This window comes from Bufo gargarizans, chromosome 6 (assembly GCF_014858855.1).
Source record: "Bufo gargarizans isolate SCDJY-AF-19 chromosome 6, ASM1485885v1, whole genome shotgun sequence".
NCBI classification, from domain to species: Eukaryota; Metazoa; Chordata; class Amphibia; order Anura; family Bufonidae; genus Bufo; species Bufo gargarizans.
Window position 1 is genome coordinate 330,123,394 of NC_058085.1, and position 21,026 is coordinate 330,144,419.

Here is a 21,026-nt window from a genome sequence, read left to right on the forward strand (position 1 = left end):
GTTGGCCGTGAAAAAAATAGGACAGGTCATATTTTTTTCACGGCCAGGAAACACGGATCACGGATGCGGCTGCCAAACGGTGCATTTTCCGATTTTTCCACGGACCCATTGAAAGTCAATGGGTCCGTGAAAAAAAACGGAAAACGGCACAACGGCCACGGATGCACACAACGGTCGTGTGCATGAGGCCTAATACCGCCCCATACCTGTTACATCCAGTGACGTCTCCTGTGATGTAGACTCTCCTCGACGTCTTCATTCAGAGATAAGACCGCCATGATACTTTCTTTCAGCCGCTTCTCGTCTCTGCAGAGTTTCACAGAATTCTTTTTTAGGTTCCTCACTTTACTCTCATCCTCTCCTTCCTGGTGTCTCAACACTGTCATCCTGCTGCCCCCCAATACTGTGCTAGAGCCAGACAGATAGTCCCCCATTCCTCATAATATTATTTCCCCTGTATATTATAATGTCCCCTCTTTGTTAATAATATAATGACCCCCTCTTTATTATTAATATAATGTCCCCTTGTCACGAAACGGCCCTGAGCGTGCCGTCCAGCGGGCCACGTGACTAATAACTCAGACAATTTGAAAGACCATTTTCCTTCCTTTTATATTTCGGTTGTGCGTTTAAGTGTATGGACATCTTATTTCGTGCTAGATTTGGTTACTGGTGTTGTGCTTTTAAATGTATTCTCTTTTCCCTTTGTTGTAAGGATTGGAATGGCCTGGTTGAAATGCAATTGTATGCTAATTACTGTGTACCTCACCTCTCCAGGGGTGTGTAATCTGAGGCTGTAAGAAGGCCATCTGTATGCAAATCCGATGGTCTGATTCCAGCCTGGACATGTCTAGGGTTACATAAGACTTGCAGTGTGTGTATAAATGCTTGTGTCCAAGACCCTAAATAAATCAGTCAGTCCCTGTTTCAAGTCATACAGCAACGTCTGGTGAGTGATTCCAGGGCGCCACACATTGTACCAAGAAGGCCGGGCCACTCGGCAGTCGGGCTGATCTCCACCGTGGGTGCCCCATCCCCTCCGCAGACGTCCGAGACATCACCAACCAGGGGGTCAGATAGGAGCAGGACCGCAGGCGGACACACCATTCCGTCACACTGGTGGCAGCAGTGGGATTGCTCTCTGCACCCCCAGAAGAGACCCTCATCTCAGCATGGCAGCCTACGCCAGCTGTAAACGAGACACTCTGCGAGATCTGCTGGAGAACCGTGGAGGGACTGCGGGCTCGAAAACCACGGATGCTCTGGTCGAAAAGCTAATGGACATGGATCAGCGGGAGAGGGCCGCGCCCGTACCCCCACCACCGACCCCCTCCCAGGCACCCATCTCTGAAAATTCCTTCCAGAAAAAGGTACAGCAGCGGGCAGCGGCTTACGGAAAAGCCCCGACGGAAGCCACCTTCCACAAGATTGTCCAATAAATCGCTCAAGAGGAAGAGCGGGAGAGGGTGCGCCAGCATGAGCTACGGCTGGCAGAAATCCAGTACCAGAGAGTGGAGAGCCCCAACCCCGAGAGACCAGCGGCCCGGAAAGTACCCTTCCAGGCCTTCAAGACTTTTAACGAGGCGGAGGAAGAGATCGAGAGCTTCCTCCAAGACTTTGAGCGGTCGTGCCAAATACACGAGGTTCAACGTTCCGCTTGGGTCGGGATTCTCGCCTGTAAGTTGACCGGACGAGCTGCGGAGGCCTATCGAACCGTCCCAGACGAGGAAGCCCGGGACTACGAGCAGGTAAAGCAAACCTTACTGGCCCGCTTTGCCATCACTCCCGAGGCCAGCCGGATGAAGTTCCGGAACTCACGCCGGCCCAACGGCACTACCCATGTGGAGTGGGCACACCGGCTGCAAAGAGACCTGAAGACCTGGTTCGCAGGGAGCAAAGCTCGAACCGTGGAAGACATCACCCAGCTGTTCCTCCTCGAACAATTCTTTGACCACACCGCCCCGGCAGTACGGGAGTGGGTGAGGGACAAGAAGCCCCAGACGGTGCAGCAAGCGGCTACCTGGGCAGATGAGTATATGGACACACGGAAACCCAACGGGACAGAGCGACCCCCACCCCTTCGACCCACACTATCCACCCCTTCCCCGGAGCCACCGACTCGCTGGCCGGCACCCAGACTGGCGAACTGCCCCCAGACAAACCGCTCGCACTCCACGGTTACCATCCGATGTTACGGGTGCGGCCAGGGGGGGCACTACCGTCAGAACTGTCCCAACCAACCTCCCCTTCCGCGGGGACCCCCCCGAGCACCACCTGCGGCCCACTGTTACCAAACCGAATCCCCGTATTGGGACCCCCAGGAAGAATGGGGGATGCTGCACGAGGCCGACCCCGTACAAGCTGCCTCGGCTGACAACCGCCAACACCACCGACAGGCGGTGTGGATCAATGGGCGGGCTGCCGAGGGCCTCCGAGACTCCGGCGCCACCATCACGCTCGTGCACCCCCACCTGATATCCAAAAAGAACCGGCTAGACCACACCGTCGCTGTCCGCGTGGCCGGAGGAAAAGTGCTTCGACTCGCTACTGCCCGAGTCCACCTTGATTGGGGGTCTGGGGAGGGATCTGTGAGGGTGGGTTTACTCGACCAACTACCGGCTGAAATCCTCCTTGGGAACGACCTGGGACGCTTGGTCTCGGCCTACGCCACGGACGCGGCAGCCCCGGTGACAACCCGGCAACAGAGCCACCGGAACAACCACGGCACTCCCGTCGGGACCCAGGTGAGACCACAACCCAAACCCCCCAAACCCCGACCAAACGAGACCACATCCCCTCGACCTGACCACCCCCTCACATGGGGCTCCCCGGCCACCTTCCGACACCAGACTCAGACCGACCCCACCCTAGAGAGGTATCGCGACCGGGCCGGCAAGGGCCCGGAAGGCGCAAGGGACGATAGCATTGAGTGGGAGGATGGGTTATTGTATAGGTACACCGCAAGGGGGGGCACCCGGAAGCCACAGGCTCCCCATAAACAATTAATAGTCCCTCAGGCCCCTAGACAGGAGCTCCTGAGACTGGCCCACGACATTCCCCTCGCTGGTCACCTAGGGGTGACCAAGACCCGACACCGGTTAACACAAGCGTTCTTTTGGCCCCGTCTTAGTGAGGATGCCCGAGAGTACTGTCGCACCTGCCCGGTTTGTCAGAAGACGGGGAAAACCGGAGACCACCCGAAAGTCCCACTGCACCCCATGCCCATCATACAAGAACCCTTTAGTCGGGTGGCGGTCGACATAATTGGCCCCCTGCCTCGCCCCAGCGCCACCGGGAAGAGATATATTCTCACCGTGGTGGACTACGCCACCCGATACCCCGAGGCTGTGGCCCTGTCCAACATCCAGGCTGACACCATCGCCGATGCCCTCCTACGGGTGTTCTCTCGGGTAGGATTCCCACGGGAGATTTTGTCTGATCAGGGCTCCCAGTTCACTGCTGAGCTGACCCAACAGCTCTGGCGCCTGTGCGGTGTTAAGGCGCTTCACAGTGCCCCATATCACCCTCAGACGAACGGGCTGTGCGAACGGTTTAATGGGACCCTGAAACAGCTAATCCGAGCCTTCGCCAACGAAAGGAAGGACTGGGAAAAATACCTGCCCCATTTGTTATTTGCCTACCGAGAGGTCCCCCAAGAATCGACCGGGTTCTCCCCCTTCGAATTATTGTACGGACGCAGGGTCAGGGGTCCCTTGGATTTAGTCAGGGCTCAGTGGGAGGGAGGACAGGAAGCCGATGGTCTCCCCGTCCTGAGTTACGTCCTGGAGCTCCGGGAGCGCCTGACCGAACTTACAGAATTAGTTCAGGGGAACATGCAGGCAGCTCAGGCCCAGCAGAAGGCATGGTACGACCGCTCTGCCCGCAGCCGCTCGTTCCTCGTGGGGCAGAAAGTCCTGGTGTTAAAGCCACAGCGGCAGAATAAGCTGCAGGCGTCCTGGCAGGGCCCTTATCGGGTGGTAACCCAAGTGGGAGAAACCACCTATGTGGTTGTCAGCTGTACCGACACCAGGATTCAGCGGACGTTCCATGTCAACATGCTCAAGGCCTACCACGAGCGCCCGGAGACGGTGTCTGCCATCTGCGCTCCAGCCACCGAGGAGGCAGAACAGTTTCCCCTGATAGAGCTTTCCGGGATAGATAGTCAGCCCTCAGGGGTAGCGCAGGTGCAGCTGGGGGAGGAGTTGGGACCCGATAAACAGGCACAGGTTAGGCAGCTGCTCCAAGACCGCCAAGAGATCTTTTCTGCCCTCCCCGGCTATACCAGCCGGACCGTGCACCAAGTAGAAACCCCCGGCCAGAGACCCCTCCGGCAACCAGCATACAGACTCCCGGAGGCAGTACGCGAACCCATGCGGGCTGAAATCCGGGAAATGCTGGAGCTGGGGGTGATCGAGCCTTCGACCAGTCCCTGGGCATCGCCCGTAGTCCTGGTCCCCAAAAAGGACGGTACCACTCGGTTTTGCGTCGACTACCGGAGGTTAAACGACTGCACCATCACTGATGCTTACCCCATGCCCCGAGTCGACGAGCTGTTAGACAAGATCTCCCAGGGCCATTTCTTGACCACCGTCGATCTGTGCAAGGGGTACTGGCAGATTCCCCTTGCAGAGGAGGCGACCCCGAAGTCGGCCTTCATCACCCCGTTCGGCCTGTACCAATTCCGGGTCATGCCGTTCGGGATGAAGAACGCTCCGGCCACCTTTCATCGGTTAATCGATCGCCTCCTAGATGGCCTACAGGAGTTCGCTTGCGCGTACCTGGACGACATAGCCATATACAGCCAGACCTGGGAGGAACACCTCCACCATCTGGGGGTGGTATTAGATCGAATCAGGGACGCCAACCTGACCCTTAAACCGGAAAAATGTAAAATAGGGATGTCCGAGGTGCAGTACCTCGGCCACCGGGTGGGCTGTGGGACCCAGCGACCAGAACCCGCCAAGGTAGAAGCCATTCTAGAATGGCCCACCCCCGTGACCAAGATCCAGGTCCTCGCCTTCTTGGGCACCGCGGGGTACTACAGGAAGTTTGTCCCCCACTACAGCGACCTCGCCAAACCCCTGACAGACCTGACCAAGAAATCCCTACCCCGCCAAGTCCTGTGGTCCCCGGAGTGTGAAGCAGCCTTCCAGAAGCTGAAAACCGCCCTAACCCAAGCCCCCCTCTTAGCAGCTCCGAATTATAACAAACGTTTTATCGTCCATACGGACGCCTCAATGTTCGGACTGGGAGCCGTGCTAAGCCAAGTGGGGGACGACGGGGGGGATCATCCGGTGGCGTACATCAGCCGCAAACTCTTACCCCGGGAGGTGGGATACGCCGCGGTGGAGAAGGAGTGTTTGGCCTTGGTCTGGGCCCTGAGGAAATTTCAGCCATATGTTTACGGGCGGTCCTTCACCGTTATGACCGACCACAATCCACTGGTGTGGCTCAACCGGGTGGCGGGGGAAAACGGACGCCTGTTGCGGTGGAGCCTGGCCCTCCAACCATTTAATTTTACGGTCCAGTACCGGCCCGGGTCTCAGAATGGGAATGCCGATGGACTATCGCGACAATCTGCCCGGGAACCCGGAGACCCGAGCTCACCGACTCCCCCTATTCGACCCGTTGGGGTCCAACCGTGTCCGTCGGACTTTATTGGGGGGGATAAATGTCACGAAACGGCCCTGAGCGTGCCGTCCAGCGGGCCACGTGACTAATAACTCAGACAATTTGAAAGACCATTTTCCTTCCTTTTATATTTCGGTTGTGCGTTTAAGTGTATGGACATCTTATTTCGTGCTAGATTTGGTTACTGGTGTTGTGCTTTTAAATGTATTCTCTTTTCCCTTTGTTGTAAGGATTGGAATGGCCTGGTTGAAATGCAATTGTATGCTAATTACTGTGTACCTCACCTCTCCAGGGGTGTGTAATCTGAGGCTGTAAGAAGGCCATCTGTATGCAAATCCGATGGTCTGATTCCAGCCTGGACATGTCTAGGGTTACATAAGACTTGCAGTGTGTGTATAAATGCTTGTGTCCAAGACCCTAAATAAATCAGTCAGTCCCTGTTTCAAGTCATACAGCAACGTCTGGTGAGTGATTCCAGGGCGCCACACATTGTACCAAGAAGGCCGGGCCACTCGGCAGTCGGGCTGATCTCCACCGTGGGTGCCCCATCCCCTCCGCAGACGTCCGAGACATCACCAACCAGGGGGTCAGATAGGAGCAGGACCGCAGGCGGACACACCATTCCGTCACACCCCTCTTTATTATTAATATAATGGCCCCCTCTTTGTTAATAATATAATGGCCCCCTCTTTATTATTAATATAATGGCCCCCTCTTTATTATTAATATAATGGCCCCCTCTTTATTATTAATATAATGGCCCCCTCTTTGTTAATAATATAATGGCCCCTCTTTATTATTAATATAATAGCCCCCTCTTTATTATTAATATAATAGCCCCCCTCTTTATTATTAATATAATAGCCCCCTCTTTGTTATTAATATAATGTCCCCCTCTGTATTATTATTATAATGTCCCCTCTTTGTTATTAATATAATGTCCCCCTCTTTATTATTAATATAATGGCCCCCTCTTTGTTAATAATATAATGGCCCCCTCTTTATTATTAATATAATGGCCCCCTCTTTATTATTAATATAATAGCCCCCTCTTTATTATTAATATAATAGCCCCCTCTTTGTTATTAATATAATGTCCCCCTCTGTATTATTATTATAATGTCCTCTCTTTGTTATTAATATAATGTCCCCCTCTTTATTATTAATATAATAGCCCCCTCTTTATTATTAATATAATAGCCCCCTCTTTGTTATTAATATAATGTCCCCCTCTGTATTATTATTATAATGTCCTCTCTTTGTTATTAATATAATGTCCCCCTCTTTATTATTAATATAATAGCCCCCTCTTTGTTATTAATATAATGGCCCCCTCTTTATTATTAAAGAGGGGGCCATTATATTAATAATAAAGAGGGGGCCAGTACATTAATAATAAAGAGGGCGTAATTGCATTAATAATAAAGAGGGGGCTATTATATTAATAACAAAGAGGGGGCCATTATATTAATAACAAAGAAGGGGCTATTATATTAATAATAAAGAGGGGGCTATTATATTAATAATAAAGAGGGGGCTATTATATTAATAATAAAGAGGGGGACATTATATTAATAATAAAGAGGGGGTAATTGCATTAATAATAAAGAGGGGGCTATCATATTAATAATAAAGAGGGGGCTATCATATTAATAATAAAGAGGGGGACATTATATTAATAATAAAGAGGGGGTCATTAAATTAATACTAATGTATTGGCCCCCTATTTATTATTAATATAATGTCCCCCTCTTTGTTATTAATATAATGGCCGCCTCTCCCCTTCTCTCACCTAATTACACAGGGTGGGACTCTGCACTCAGGGACAGTCACTGACTCAGACTGTCACTCACTCTGGGTCGCTTGAATCACTCTCTGCCTGGCCTGGAGTCTGGACTTCTGCATCTTCAGTTCATTCATGCTCCGGCTACTGGCTGGCTCTGCACTGCCTTTGCAACAAGCCAGACCTGCAGGGTATAGCGACAGTGAGGTCACGGTTATGGGCAATCGAGGGTTACTCACTTTTTGAAGGACCCTGGGCAGGCATGTAGCAGTGAATGAGAGGCAGACACTAGTTCCTCTGGGGCACACTCTGGGTGTAGAGACCTGGCCTGATGTTGGGTGAGGTGCCCTGGTTGTTACAGGTGTTTAGAGTGCCTGAGGCAAGGTCCCTTTAAGGATCGTGACGCCAGTGCCTGTAACGGTGGCACACCGGTTTGCAGGAGGATTAAATGAGTACGCAGTTGTTGAACCAAACGTTGCTTTACTTGGTGAAAACAGTCCAACTTTGTACATGCAGTTACAGAAGATGTTAATGCAGTCCTTTACAGTTCCCAATGCACAGCAGGTTTTTATCTTGCAAGATACTTGGAGGGTATATAGTTAATGCTTTGCAGTGCAGTGCTGCTCTATCCCCACAGCTATTCGAGCTGGCTGGATCCCAAGGCCCGGATGCCTAATTGATGGCTTAAATCCTTGGTATAAATTCCTTCCTCCAGTATTGGCACTTGCTTAAGGTTACAGTACCTTTGTTTCCTAGCTGTCTCTCTGCTTGATGTGACAAGGTGGCTGCAGGTTGCTCCCAGGAGGTGCTGTCCTACTACTGGGGTATCTCAACTGAGCTATCCTTAGCCTCAGGAGCTTCAGGCTGACGAGGTAACTCCTCTAGTCCCCTGGAATACACTATGGTCTCCAGGCAGGCTGTACTCCATCTAGCCCCCTGGTGCAGCTAGAAACCAGGACTATCCAGCTGCATGTCAGGAGGAGGCCCTCAGCATATCTCGGGCTGGTGCCTTCTCACTTCTGTCTCCACAGACTCCTGACTATGACCTAACCCCTCCCTGTCTGGGCCTGGACATTTATACTAGGGGCTCCCTATCTCCCTCTAGTGTCTGGAATGTCTAATTACACCCAACTAGGCCTGCAAAGCATATGACAGGGGAAACCATTGCATGTAAAACACACAGTAAATTACATTAAATGCATAGATCAATACAATATCACTGTCCCTTGTGAGCAGAAGTAAAACTTCTACCCAATTGACCCTTGTGTAGTGCCCACTCCTACCTAGTGGGACACTACACCGTTCCCGCCTGGAAGGTGGGCGGAGCCTATCGGGAACTGCCATTCATGCCCCGCCCCCTGTCCCCTCCTCACTCTGCTCTGCTGCCGGACGCTGCGTGAAGAAAAAAAAAACACAGTGTCAGGCTCGATTTAACTTGTGCCAGCCCAGCTGACAGCCGCGCCCCCCTGCAGTGTGGCGCCCGGGGCAACGGCCCCCCCGCCCCCCCCCCACGCTACGCCCCTGTCTGCCAGTTATTTGAGGCCAAAACTGCCTTCCCTCAGTTCACATACACACTTGCTGTAGCCAGGAGCTTCCTGCCAGCCAATCAGATTGGATTACTGAGAGACACGCCTCCTCACTCTGAAGACTAATGCAGCCATGCAGTGTGGAGCACCGCCCCTCCGTCTTCTGTTTTATGATTAGCCGAAGACAGACAAGCCATAGCAATGGTCTTTTAAGAGACCGGTGGAAAGGGTCAGGAGACATTAATGAAAGCTGTTATTATAAGGTAATTACAGATCTTTTGACAATAATGGACAGACTAACTCAGGTATACATGCCTAGCTCTAATAAACTAGCAAATAAATAAAAAATATGACAGTTATCCTTTAAAATAATAGCTGGAGCCTGTGGCCTGACCTGCTTGAGGCTAGCATTTCTTCCATACATTTTACCTAATTAAAAAGATAGAGTAGTGCCACCATAACAGAGATAAAAACTGAAAAAAATCTTACATTCTTCGGGATTTACAGATATCCTAGAGAAGGTACTAGTCCATAAAAATCTGCCATCCTTTGAGGTGACACAACAAGGTAATTGCTTCCTCCAGACTGTCAGTTGGGCATCACAGCTCTAGAGCAATTCTATAGACTTAGCGGTTTTTTTTACGCTCAACACGTTTTATATTTAAAGTCTTGTACTGACATTATTCATACTTTATTCTTTCTATTGGTTATTTTAAATTACCTTCAGGCCAGACTTGATTGTTCATTTCTGATTTGTCCAGATGAACGTGGTGACGTGGTACTCAAGCTTCCTCTGACTGCAGATATGGCACCAACCTTTAGCATTCTTGGTTACATTTTGTTTCCTAATCAAGATGCTGTAGCAGATTCTGTTCAATTCAACATGGAGAAATGTTTCAGGAATAAAGTGAGTGCAATGATATACCCTGAAAATAAAGAAGTATTGGAAATAACGTGTAAGATGGTGGGACTGGCTGAGGATGATGTAGGAAATGGGTCAGACTTGAAAACAGTAATGTTTTATTCATCGCTGCACCACAGGTTAACCTTTCACTTCTTTAATAACCTAGAGAACAACAGTATAAAATAACTGATCTGAAATACATTTATAACACAAGTCACCATTAAGTATGCTCATGGTCCTTAGGTTCCCGGCTCTCTTAAGAGTAGTGATGAGCGAATCAAAGTTGACGAAGTGCAATTCGATCTGAATTTCAGGGAAAATTTGATTCACAACGAATTCGAATTTACTCACGCTTCATGGTAACGAATCAATTTTTTTCCTAAAATGGCTCCTGCATATGTTAGGACATTTAGCAAAGAACTCTGGGAATGAGGGATCACCCACAATGCCATGCATACAGCCAATCAGCAGCCAGCCAGCCCTGTGATGTCACAGCCCTATAAATAGCCTCAGCCATCTTGGATCCTGCCATTTTCCAGTGTGCTTATCGCAGGGAGAGACGTCAGCAGGCGCTAGGGACAGCGCTCGGAAAGACTTGAAAACTTTTATTTAGCTGAATAGAAGTTCAGGGAAAGATCATTAGAAGTGTAGGGAAAGGATAGGGAGGAATTATTCCACAGAATTGAAGCAGAACAGGGTTCAATAGGGGAGTGTACAGCCTGGGTAATAGGAACAATCCTATTACACCTTGCTGCTCTGACTGCGGATCCAAATTGCCATTATACTGCGGCTTTCAGGTTTGCAATAGATGATACCTCTGTAATTCCAGCAAACTGTTCTGTAATTCCAGCAAACTGTTTGCAATAGATGATACCTCTGTAATTCCAGCAAACCCTCTGTAACTCCAGCAAACTGTTCTCTGTGCGGCGCAGTTAAATGTTTTAAAGCTTTTTTTGTTGTGTATTAGTGGCAAAAAAAAAGTATTCGCCGTTCAGCGGTGCAGTTATATGTTCTAAAGCTTTTTTGTCTGTTCAGCGGTGCAGTTATATGTTCTAAAGCTTTTTTAGCGTGTATTAGTGAGAAAAAAGGGCTTATTAGTAGAGTTGAGCGAACACCTGGATGTTCGGGTTCGAGAAGTTCGGCCGAACATCCCGGAAATGTTCGGGTTCGGGATCCGAACCCGATCCGAACTTCGTCCCGAACCCGAACCCCATTGAAGTCAATGGGGACCCGAACTTTTCGGCACTAAAACGGCTGTAAAACAGCCCAGGAAAGGGCTAGAGGGCTGCAAAAGGCAGCAACATGTAGGTAAATCCCCTGCAAACAAATGTGGATAGGGAAATTAATTAAAATAAAAATTAAATAAATAAAAATTAACCAAAATCAATTGGAGAGAGGTTCCATAGCAGAGAATCTGGCTTCCCGTCACCCACCACTGGAACAGTCCATTCTCAGATATTTAGGCCCCGGCACCCAGGCAGAGGAGAGAGGTCCCGTAACAGAGAATCTGTCTTCATGTCAGCAGAGAATTAGTCTGCATGTCATAGCAGAGAATGAGGCTTCACGTCAGCCACCACTGCAACAGTCCATTGGCATATATTTAGGCCTAGCACACAGGCAGAGGAGAGAGGTCCCGTAACAGAGAATCTGGCTTCATGTCAGCAGAGAATCAGTCTGCATGTCATAGCAGAGAATCAGGCTTCACGTCAGCCACCACTGCAACAGTCCATTGGCATATATTTAGGCCCAGCACACACACAGGCAGAGGAGAGAGGTCCCGTAACAGAGAATCTGTCTTCATGTCAGCAGAGAATTAGTCTGCATGTCATAGCAGAGAATGAGGCTTCACGTCACCCACCACTGCAACAGTCCATTGGCATATATTTAGGCCTAGCACACAGGCAGAGCAGAGAGGTCCCGTAACAGACAATCTGGCTTCATGACAGCAGAGAATCAGTCTGCATGTCATAGCAGAGAATGAGGCTTCACGTCACCCACCACTGCAACAGTCCATTGGCATATATTTAGGCCTAGCACACAGGCAGAGGAGAGAGGTCCCGTAACAGAGAATCTGTCTTCATGTCAGCAGAGAATCAGTCTGCATGTCATAGCAGAGAATGAGGCTTCACGTCAGCCACCACTGCAACAGTCCATTGGCATATATTTAGGCCCAGCACCCAGGCAGAGGAGGGAGGTCCCGTAACAGAGAATCTGTCTTCATGTCAGCAGAGAATTAGTCTGCATGTCATAGCAGAGAATGAGGCTTCACGTCAGCCACCACTGCAACAGTCCATTGGCATATATTTAGGCCCAGCACACACACAGGCAGAGGAGAGAGGTCCCGTAACAGAGAATCTGGCTTCATGTCAGCAGAGAATCAGTCTGCATGTCATAGCAGAGAATGAGGCTTCACGTCAGCCACCACTGCAACAGTCCATTGGCATATATTTAGGCCCAGCACACACACAGGCAGAGGAGAGAGGTCCCGTAACAGAGAATCTGGCTTCATGTCAGCAGAGAATCAGTCTGCATGTCATAGCAGAGAATGAGGCTTCACGTCAGCCACCACTGCAACAGTCCATTGGCATATATTTAGGCCCAGCACACACACAGGCAGAGGAGAGAGGTCCCGTAACAGAGAATCTGGCTTCATGTCAGCAGAGAATCAGTCTGCATGTCATAGCAGAGAATGAGGCTTCACGTCAGCCACCACTGCAACAGTCCATTGGCATATATTTAGGCCCAGCACACACACAGGCAGAGGAGAGAGGTCCCGTAACAGAGAATCTGTCTTCATGTCAGCAGAGAATTAGTCTGCATGTCATAGCAGAGAATGAGGCTTCACGTCACCCACCACTGCAACAGTCCATTGGCATATATTTAGGCCTAGCACACAGGCAGAGCAGAGAGGTCCCGTAACAGACAATCTGGCTTCATGACAGCAGAGAATCAGTCTGCATGTCATAGCAGAGAATGAGGCTTCACGTCACCCACCACTGCAACAGTCCATTGGCATATATTTAGGCCTAGCACACAGGCAGAGCAGAGAGGTCCCGTAACAGACAATCTGGCTTCATGTCAGCAGAGAATCAGTCTGCATGTCATAGCAGAGAATGAGGCTTCACGTCACCCACCACTGCAACAGTCCATTGGCATATATTTAGGCCTAGCACACAGGCAGAGCAGAGAGGTCCCGTAACAGACAATCTGGCTTCATGACAGCAGAGAATCAGTCTGCATGTCATAGCAGAGAATGAGGCTTCACGTCACCCACCACTGCAACAGTCCATTGGCATATATTTAGGCCTAGCACACAGGCAGAGCAGAGAGGTCCCGTAACAGACAATCTGGCTTCATGTCAGCAGAGAATCAGTCTGCATGTCATAGCAGAGAATGAGGCTTCACGTCACCCACCACTGCAACAGTCCATTGGCATATATTTAGGCCTAGCACACAGGCAGAGCAGAGAGGTCCCGTAACAGACGATCTGGCTTCATGTCAGCAGAGAATCAGTCTGCATGTCATAGCAGAGAATCAGGCTTCACGTCAGCCACCACTGCAACAGTCCATTGTCATAAATTTAGGCCCAGCACCCAGGCAGAGGAGAGAGGTCCCGTAACAGACAATCTGGCTTCATGTCAGCAGAGAATTAGTCTGCATGTCATAGCAGAGAATCAGGCTTCATGTCAGCCACCACTGCAACAGTCCATTGGCATATATTTAGGCCTAGCACACAGGCAGAGGAGAGGTTCATTCAACTTTGGGTAGCATCGCAATATAATGGTAAAATGAAAATAAAAATAGGATTGAATGAGGAAGTGCCCTGGAGTCCAATAATATATGGTTATGGGGAGGTAGTTAATGTCTAATCTGGACAAGGGACGGACAGGTCCTGTGGGATCCATGCCTGGTTCATTTTTATGAACGTCAGCTTGTCCACATTGGCTGTAGACAGGCGGCTGCGTTTGTCTGTAATGACGCCCCCTGCCGTGCTGAATACACGTTCAGACAAAACGCTGGCTGCCGGGCAGGCCAGCACCTCCAAGGCATAAAAGGCTAGCTCTGGCCACGTGGACAATTTAGAGACCCAGAAGTTGAATGGGGCCGAACCATCAGTCAGTACGTGGAGGGGTGTGCACACGTACTGTTCCACCATGTTAGTGAAATGTTGCCTCCTGCTAACACGTTGCGTATCAGGTGGTGGTGCAGTTAGCTGTGGCGTGTTGACAAAAGTTTTCCACATCTCTGCCATGCTAACCCTGCCCTCAGAGGAGCTGGCCGTGACACAGCTGCCTTGGCGACCTCTTGCTCCTCCTCTGCCTTGGCCTTGGGCTTCCACTTGTTCCCCTGTGACATTTGGGAATGCTCTCAGTAGCGCGTCTACCAACGTGCGCTTGTACTCGCGCATCTTCCTATCACGCTCCAGTGCAGGAAGTAAGGTGGGCACATTGTCTTTGTAGCGTGGATCCAGCAGGGTGGCAACCCAGTAGTCCGCACAGGTTAAAATGTGGGCAACTCTGCTGTCGTTGCGCAGGCACTGCAGCATGTAGTCGCTCATGTGTGCCAGGCTGCCCAGGGGTAAGGACAAGCTGTCCTCTGTGGGAGGCGTATCGTCATCGTCCTGCCTTTCCCCCCAGCCACGCACCAGTGATGGACCCGAGCTGCGTTGGGTGCCACCCCGCTGTGACCATGCTTCATCCTCATCCTCCTCCACCTCCTCCTCATCCTCGTCCTCCTCGTCCTCCAGTAGTGGGCCCTGGCTGGCCACATTTGTACCTGGCCTCTGCTGTTGCCAAAAACCTCCCTCTGAGTCACTTCGAAGAGACTGGCCTGAAAGTGCTAAAAATGACCCCTCTTCCTCATCCTCCTCCTCCTCCTCCTGGGCCACCTCCTGTTCCATCATCGCCCTAAGTGTTTTCTCAAGGAGACATAGAAGTGGTATTGTAACGCTGATAACGGTGTCATCGCCACTGGCCATGTTGGTGGAGTACTCGAAACAGCGCAACAGGGCACACAGGTCTCGCATGGAGGCCCAGTCATTGGTGGTGAAGTGGTGCTGTTCTGTAGTGCGACTGACCCGTGCGTGCTGCAGCTGAAACTCCACTATGGCCTGCTGCTGCTCGCACAGTCTGTCCAGCATGTGCAAGGTGGAGTTCCACCTGGTGGGCACGTCGCATATGAGGCGGTGAGCGGGAAGGCCGAAGTTACGCTGTAGCGCAGACAGGCGAGCAGCGGCAGGATGTGAACGCCGGAAGCGCGAACAGACGGCCCGCACTTTATGCAGCAGCTCTGACATGTCGGGGTAGTTGTGAATGAACTTCTGCACCACCAAATTCAGCACATGCGCCAAGCAAGGGATGTGCGTCAAATTGGCTAGTCCCAGAGCTGCAACGAGATTTCGCCCATTATCACACACCACCAGGCCGGGCTTGAGGCTCACCGGCAGCAACCACTCGTCGGTCTGTTGTTCAATACCCCGCCACAACTCCTGTGCGGTGTGGGGCCTGTCCCCCAAACATATGAGTTTCAGAATGGCCTGCTGACGTTTACCCCGGGCTGTGCTGAAGTTGGTGGTGAAGGTGTGTGGCTGACTGGATGAGCAGGTGGAAGAAGAGGAGGAGGAAGCCGAGAAGGAGGAGGTGGCAACAGGAGGCAAAGAATGTTGCCCTGCGATCCTTGGCGGCGGCAGGACGTGCGCCAAACAGCTCTCCGCCTGGGGCCCAGCTGCCACTACATTTACCCAGTGTGCAGTTAGGGAGATATAGCGTCCCTGGCCGTGCTTACTGGTCCACGTATCTGTGGTTAGGTGGACCTTGCTACAGATGGCGTTGCGCAGTGCACACTTGATTTTATCGGATACTTGGTTGTGCAGGGAAGGCACGGCTCTCTTGGAGAAGTAGTGCCGGCTGGGAACAACATACTGTGGGACAGCAAGCGACATGAGCTGTTTGAAGCTGTCTGTGTCCACCAGCCTAAATGACAGCATTTCATAGGCCAGTAGTTTAGAAATGCTGGCATTCAGGGCCAGGGATCGAGGGTGGCTAGGTGGGAATTTACGCTTTCTATCAAATGTTTGTGAGATGGAGAGCTGAACGCTGGCGTGTGACATGGTTGAGACGCTTGGTGACGGAGGTGGTGGTGGTGGTGTTGGTGGTACATCCCCTGTTTGCTGGGCGGCAGGTGCCAACGTTCCTCCAGAGGCGGAGGAAGAGGCCGAGGCGGCAGCAGCAGAATAGGCCGAGGCGGCAGCAGCAGAAGAGGTAGCAGGGGGAGCCTGAGTGACTTCCTTGGTTTTAAGGTGTTTACTCCACTGCAGTTCATGCTTTGCATGCAGGTGCCTGGTCATGCAGGTTGTGCTCAGGTTCAGAACGTTAATGCCTCGCTTCAGGCTCTGATGGCACAGCGTGCAAACCACTCGGGTCTTGTCGTCAGCACATTGTTTGAAGAAGTGCCATGCCAGGGAACTCCTTGAAGCTGCCTTTGGGGTGCTCGGTCCCAGATGGCGGCGGTCAGTAGCAGGCGGAGTCTCTTGGCGGCGGGTGTTCTGCTTTTGCCCACTGCTCCCTCTTTTGCTACGCTGTTGGCTCGGTCTCACCACTGCCTCTTCCTCCGAACTGTGAAAGTCAGTGGCACGACCTTCATTCCATGTGGGGTCTAGGACCTCATCGTCCCCTGCATCGTCTTCCACCCAGTCTTGATCCCTGACCTCCTGTTCAGTCTGCACACTGCAGAAAGACGCAGCAGTTGGCACCTGTGTTTCGTCATCATCAGAGACATGCTGAGGTGGTATTCCCATGTCCTCATCATCAGGAAACATAAGTGGTTGTGCGTCAGTGCATTCTATGTCTTTCACCGCTGGGGAAGGGCTAGGTGGATGCCCTTGGGAAACCCTGCCAGCGGAGTCTTCAAACAGCATAAGAGACTGCTGCATAACTTGAGGCTGAGACAGTTTCCCTGGTATGCATGGGGGTGATGTGACAGACTGATGGGGTTGGTTTTCAGGCGCCATCTGTGCGCTTTCTGCAGAAGACTGGGTGGGAGATAATGTGAACGTGCTGGATCCACTGTCGGCCACCCAATTGACTAATGCCTGTACCTGCTCAGGCCTTACCATCCTTAGAACGGCATTGGGCCCCACCATATATCGCTGTAAATTCTGGCGGCTACTGGGACCTGAGGTAGTTGGTACACTAGGACGTGTGGATGTGGCAGAACGGCCACGTCCTCTCCCAGCACCAGAGGGTCCACTAACACCACCACGACCATGTCCACGTCCACGTCCCTTACTAGATGTTTTTCTCATTGTTATGGTTCACCACAACAACAAATATATTATTTGGCCCAATGTATTGTATTCAAATTCAGCGGGATATAAATTTGAGGCCTAGTATTTAGGCGCTGGGTGACCGGTATGGATTTAGTGACAGAATTAGACTTGGAAATGCACAGAAGCGTGTGTGTGAAGTTATTCTGAATGACCCAATGTGCACCTTGAATATTATATACCCTTTTTGGGATAGATTTCAAATAGCTCTGATATAGCAGGAACCACTAAATTATGAAATTGCTAAATTGGGAATTGTACTTCAACCCAGAACAAAAAATGTGCTTTGACGGGCACTAAATAACTTTCCCAGCTACAACAGTACAGCGGTAACGAGAGATTTAGAGGGATTTAAATTTGAGGCCTAGTATTTAGGCGCTGGGTGACAGGTATGGGTTTAGTGACAGAATTAGACTTGGAAATACACAGTAGCGGGTGTGTGTGAAGTTATTCTGAATGACCCAATGTGCACCTTCAATATTATATACCCTTTTTGGGATAGATTTCAAATAGCTCTGATATAGCAGGAACCACTAAATTATGAAATTGCTAAATTGGGAATTGTACTTCAACCCAGAACAAAAAATGTGCTTTGACGGACACTAAATATCTTGCCCAGCAACAACAGTACAGCGGTGGGTAACGAGAGATTTAGAGGGATTTAAATTTGAGGCCTAGTATTTAGGCGCTGGGTCACCGGTATGGATTTAGTGACAGAATTAGACTTGGAAATGCACAGAAGCGTGTGTGTGAAGTTATTCTGAATGACCCTATGTGCACCTTCAATATTATATACCCTTTTAGGGATAGATTTCAAATAGCTCTGATATAGCAGAAACCACTAAATTATGAAATTGCTAAATTGGGAATTGTACTTCAACCCAGAACAAAAAATGTGCTTTGACGGACACTAAATATCTTGCCCAGCAACAACAGTACAGCGGTGGGTAACGAGAGATTTAGAGGGATTTAAATTTGAGGCCTAGTATTTAGGCGCTGGGTGACAGGTATGGGTTTAGTGACAGAATTAGACTTGGAAATACACAGTAGCGGGTGTGTGTGAAGTTATTCTGAATGACCCAATGTGCACCTTCAATATTATATACCCTTTTTGGGATAGATTTCAAATAGCTCTGATATAGCAGGAACCACTAAATTATGAAATTGCTAAATTGGGAATTGTACTTCAACCCAGAACAAAAAATGTGCTTTGACGGACACTAAATATCTTGCCCAGCAACAACAGTACAGCGGTGGGTAACGAGAGATTTAGAGGGATTTAAATTTGAGGCCTAGTATTTAGGCGCTGGGTCACCGGTATGGATTTAGTGACAGAATTAGACTTGGAAATGCACAGAAGCGTGTGTGTGAAGTTATTCTGAATGACCCTATGTGCACCTTGAATATTATATACCCTTTTAGGGATAGATTTCAAATAGCTCTGATATAGCAGAAACCACTAAATTATGAAATTGCTAAATTGGGAATTGTACTTCAACCCAGAACAAAAAATGTGCTTTGACGGACACTAAATATCTTGCCCAGCAACAACAGTACAGCGGTGGGTAACGAGAGATTTAGAGGGATTTAAATTTGAGGCCTAGTATTTAGGCGCTGGGTCACCGGTATGGATTTAGTGACAGAATTAGACTTGGAAATGCACAGAAGCGTGTGTGTGAAGTTATTCTGAATGACCCTATGTGCACCTTCAATATTATATACCCTTTTAGGGATAGATTTCAAATAGCTCTGATATAGCAGAAACCACTAAATTATGAAATTGCTAAATTGGGAATTGTACTTCAACCCAGAACAAAAAATGTGCTTTGACGGACACTAAATATCTTGCCCAGCAACAACAGTACAGTGGTGGGTAACGAGAGATTTAGAGGGATTTAAATTTGAGGCCTAGTATTTAGGCGCTGGGTCACCGGTATGGATTTAGTGACAGAATTAGACTTGGAAATGCACAGAAGCGTGTGTGTGAAGTTATTCTGAATGACCCTATGTGCACCTTCAATATTATATACCCTTTTAGGGATAGATTTCAAATAGCTCTGATATAGCAGAAACCACTAAATTATGAAATTGCTAAATTGGGAATTGTACTTCAACCCAGAACAAAAAATGTGCTTTGACGGACACTAAATATCTTGCCCAGCAACAACAGTACAGCGGTGGGTAACGAGAGATTTAGAGGGATTTAAATTTGAGGCCTAGTATTTAGGCGCTGGGTGACAGGTATGGGTTTAGTGACAGAATTAGACTTGGAAATACACAGTAGCGGGTGTGTGTGAAGTTATTCTGAATGACCCAATGTGCACCTTCAATATTATATACCCTTTTTGGGATAGATTTCAAATAGCTCTGATATAGCAGGAACCACTAAATTATGAAATTGCTAAATTGGGAATTGTATTTCAACCCAGAACAAGAAATGTGCTTGAACGGACACTAAATAACTCGCCCAGCTACAGCACTAGGGACAGATTTAGCTGGATATAAATTTGAGGCCTAGTATTTAGGCGCTGGGTGACCGGTATGGATTTAGTGACAGAATTAGACTGGGATATGGCCAAAAAATGAACAGACTATTGCTGGTTAAATGCACTTGGTGTGACAGCTTCACCCTGATGTAGGCTTTAGCCAAAAAACAACCACACCATTGAGGGTTAAATGCACTTGGTGACAGGCGCAGCTTGCCCCTGATTTTGTATATGGCCAAAAAATGAACAGACTATTGCTGGTTAAATGCACTTGGTGTGACAGCTTCACCCTGATGTAGGCTTTAGCCAAAAAACAACCACACCATTGAGGGTTAAATGCACTTGGTGACAGGCGCAGCTTGCCCCTGATTTTGTATATGGCCAAAAAATGAACAGACTATTGCTGGTTAAATGCACTTGGTGTGACAGCTTCACCCTGATGTAGGCTTTAGCCAAAAAACAACCACACCATTGAGGGTTAAATGCACTTGGTGACAGGCGCAGCTTGCCCCTGATTTTGTATATGGCCAAAAAATGAACAGACTATTGCTGGTTAAATGCACTTAGGTGTGACAGCTTCACCCTGATGTAGGCTTTAGCCAAAAAACAACCACACCATTGAGGGTTAAATGCACTTGGTCGCAGCTTGTGCTGGCGCACCACAAGACACAAAATGGCCGCCGATCACCCCAGAAAAATGAGACTGACAAACGGTCTGTGCAGCCTAAAAACAGTGAGCAATTGAGGATCAGCAGCTCAATGATCCACAGCTGCAGATCGATCAGTTAATCAAGTCCTTTGGAGGAGTTAATCTGCCTAATCTCGCCCTACTGTCGCAGCCGCAACCTCTCCCTACGCTAATCAGAGCAGAGTGACGGGCAGCGCTATGTGACTCCAGCTTAAATAGAGGCTGGGTCACATGGTGCTCTGGCCAATCACAGCCATGCCAATAGTAGGCATGGCTGTGATGGCCTCTTGGGGCAAGTAGTATGACGCTTGTTGATTGGCTGCTTTGCAGCCTTTCAAAAAGCGCCAAGAAAGCGTCACAAAAGCGCGAAGAAAGCGACGAACACCGAACCCGAACCCGGACTTTTACGAAAATGTCCGGGTTCGGGTCCGTGTCACGGACACCCCAAAATTCGGTACGAACCCGAACTATACAGTTCGAGTTCGCTCATCCCTACTTATTAGCCATTGTGTGGTGAACTAAGAAAAATACAGCCTTTTTTGGGGTGTATTAGTGGCAAAAAAAGTATTATTTGCCATTCAGCGGCTGCAGTTATATGTTCTAAAGCCTTTTTTGGCATGTATTAGTGGCAAACAAAAGGGCTTCTTAGCCATTGTGTGGTGAAGTGACAAAATGACAGCCCTT

The 21,026-nt window shown here is 49.5% G+C and overlaps 1 protein-coding gene across 1 annotated transcript in view; it reads left to right on the forward strand.

Moving 5' to 3' along the window:
* LOC122939886 (alpha-2-macroglobulin-like) overlaps nt 1-21,026 on the forward strand; it is a 277,231-nt gene that overhangs the window by 109,333 nt on the left and 146,872 nt on the right. The window contains exon 14 of the mRNA XM_044296073.1: nt 9,702-9,847. Within this exon, the coding sequence (XP_044152008.1) occupies nt 9,702-9,847 (146 nt within the window). The remainder of the gene's footprint in view (nt 1-9,701; nt 9,848-21,026) is intronic.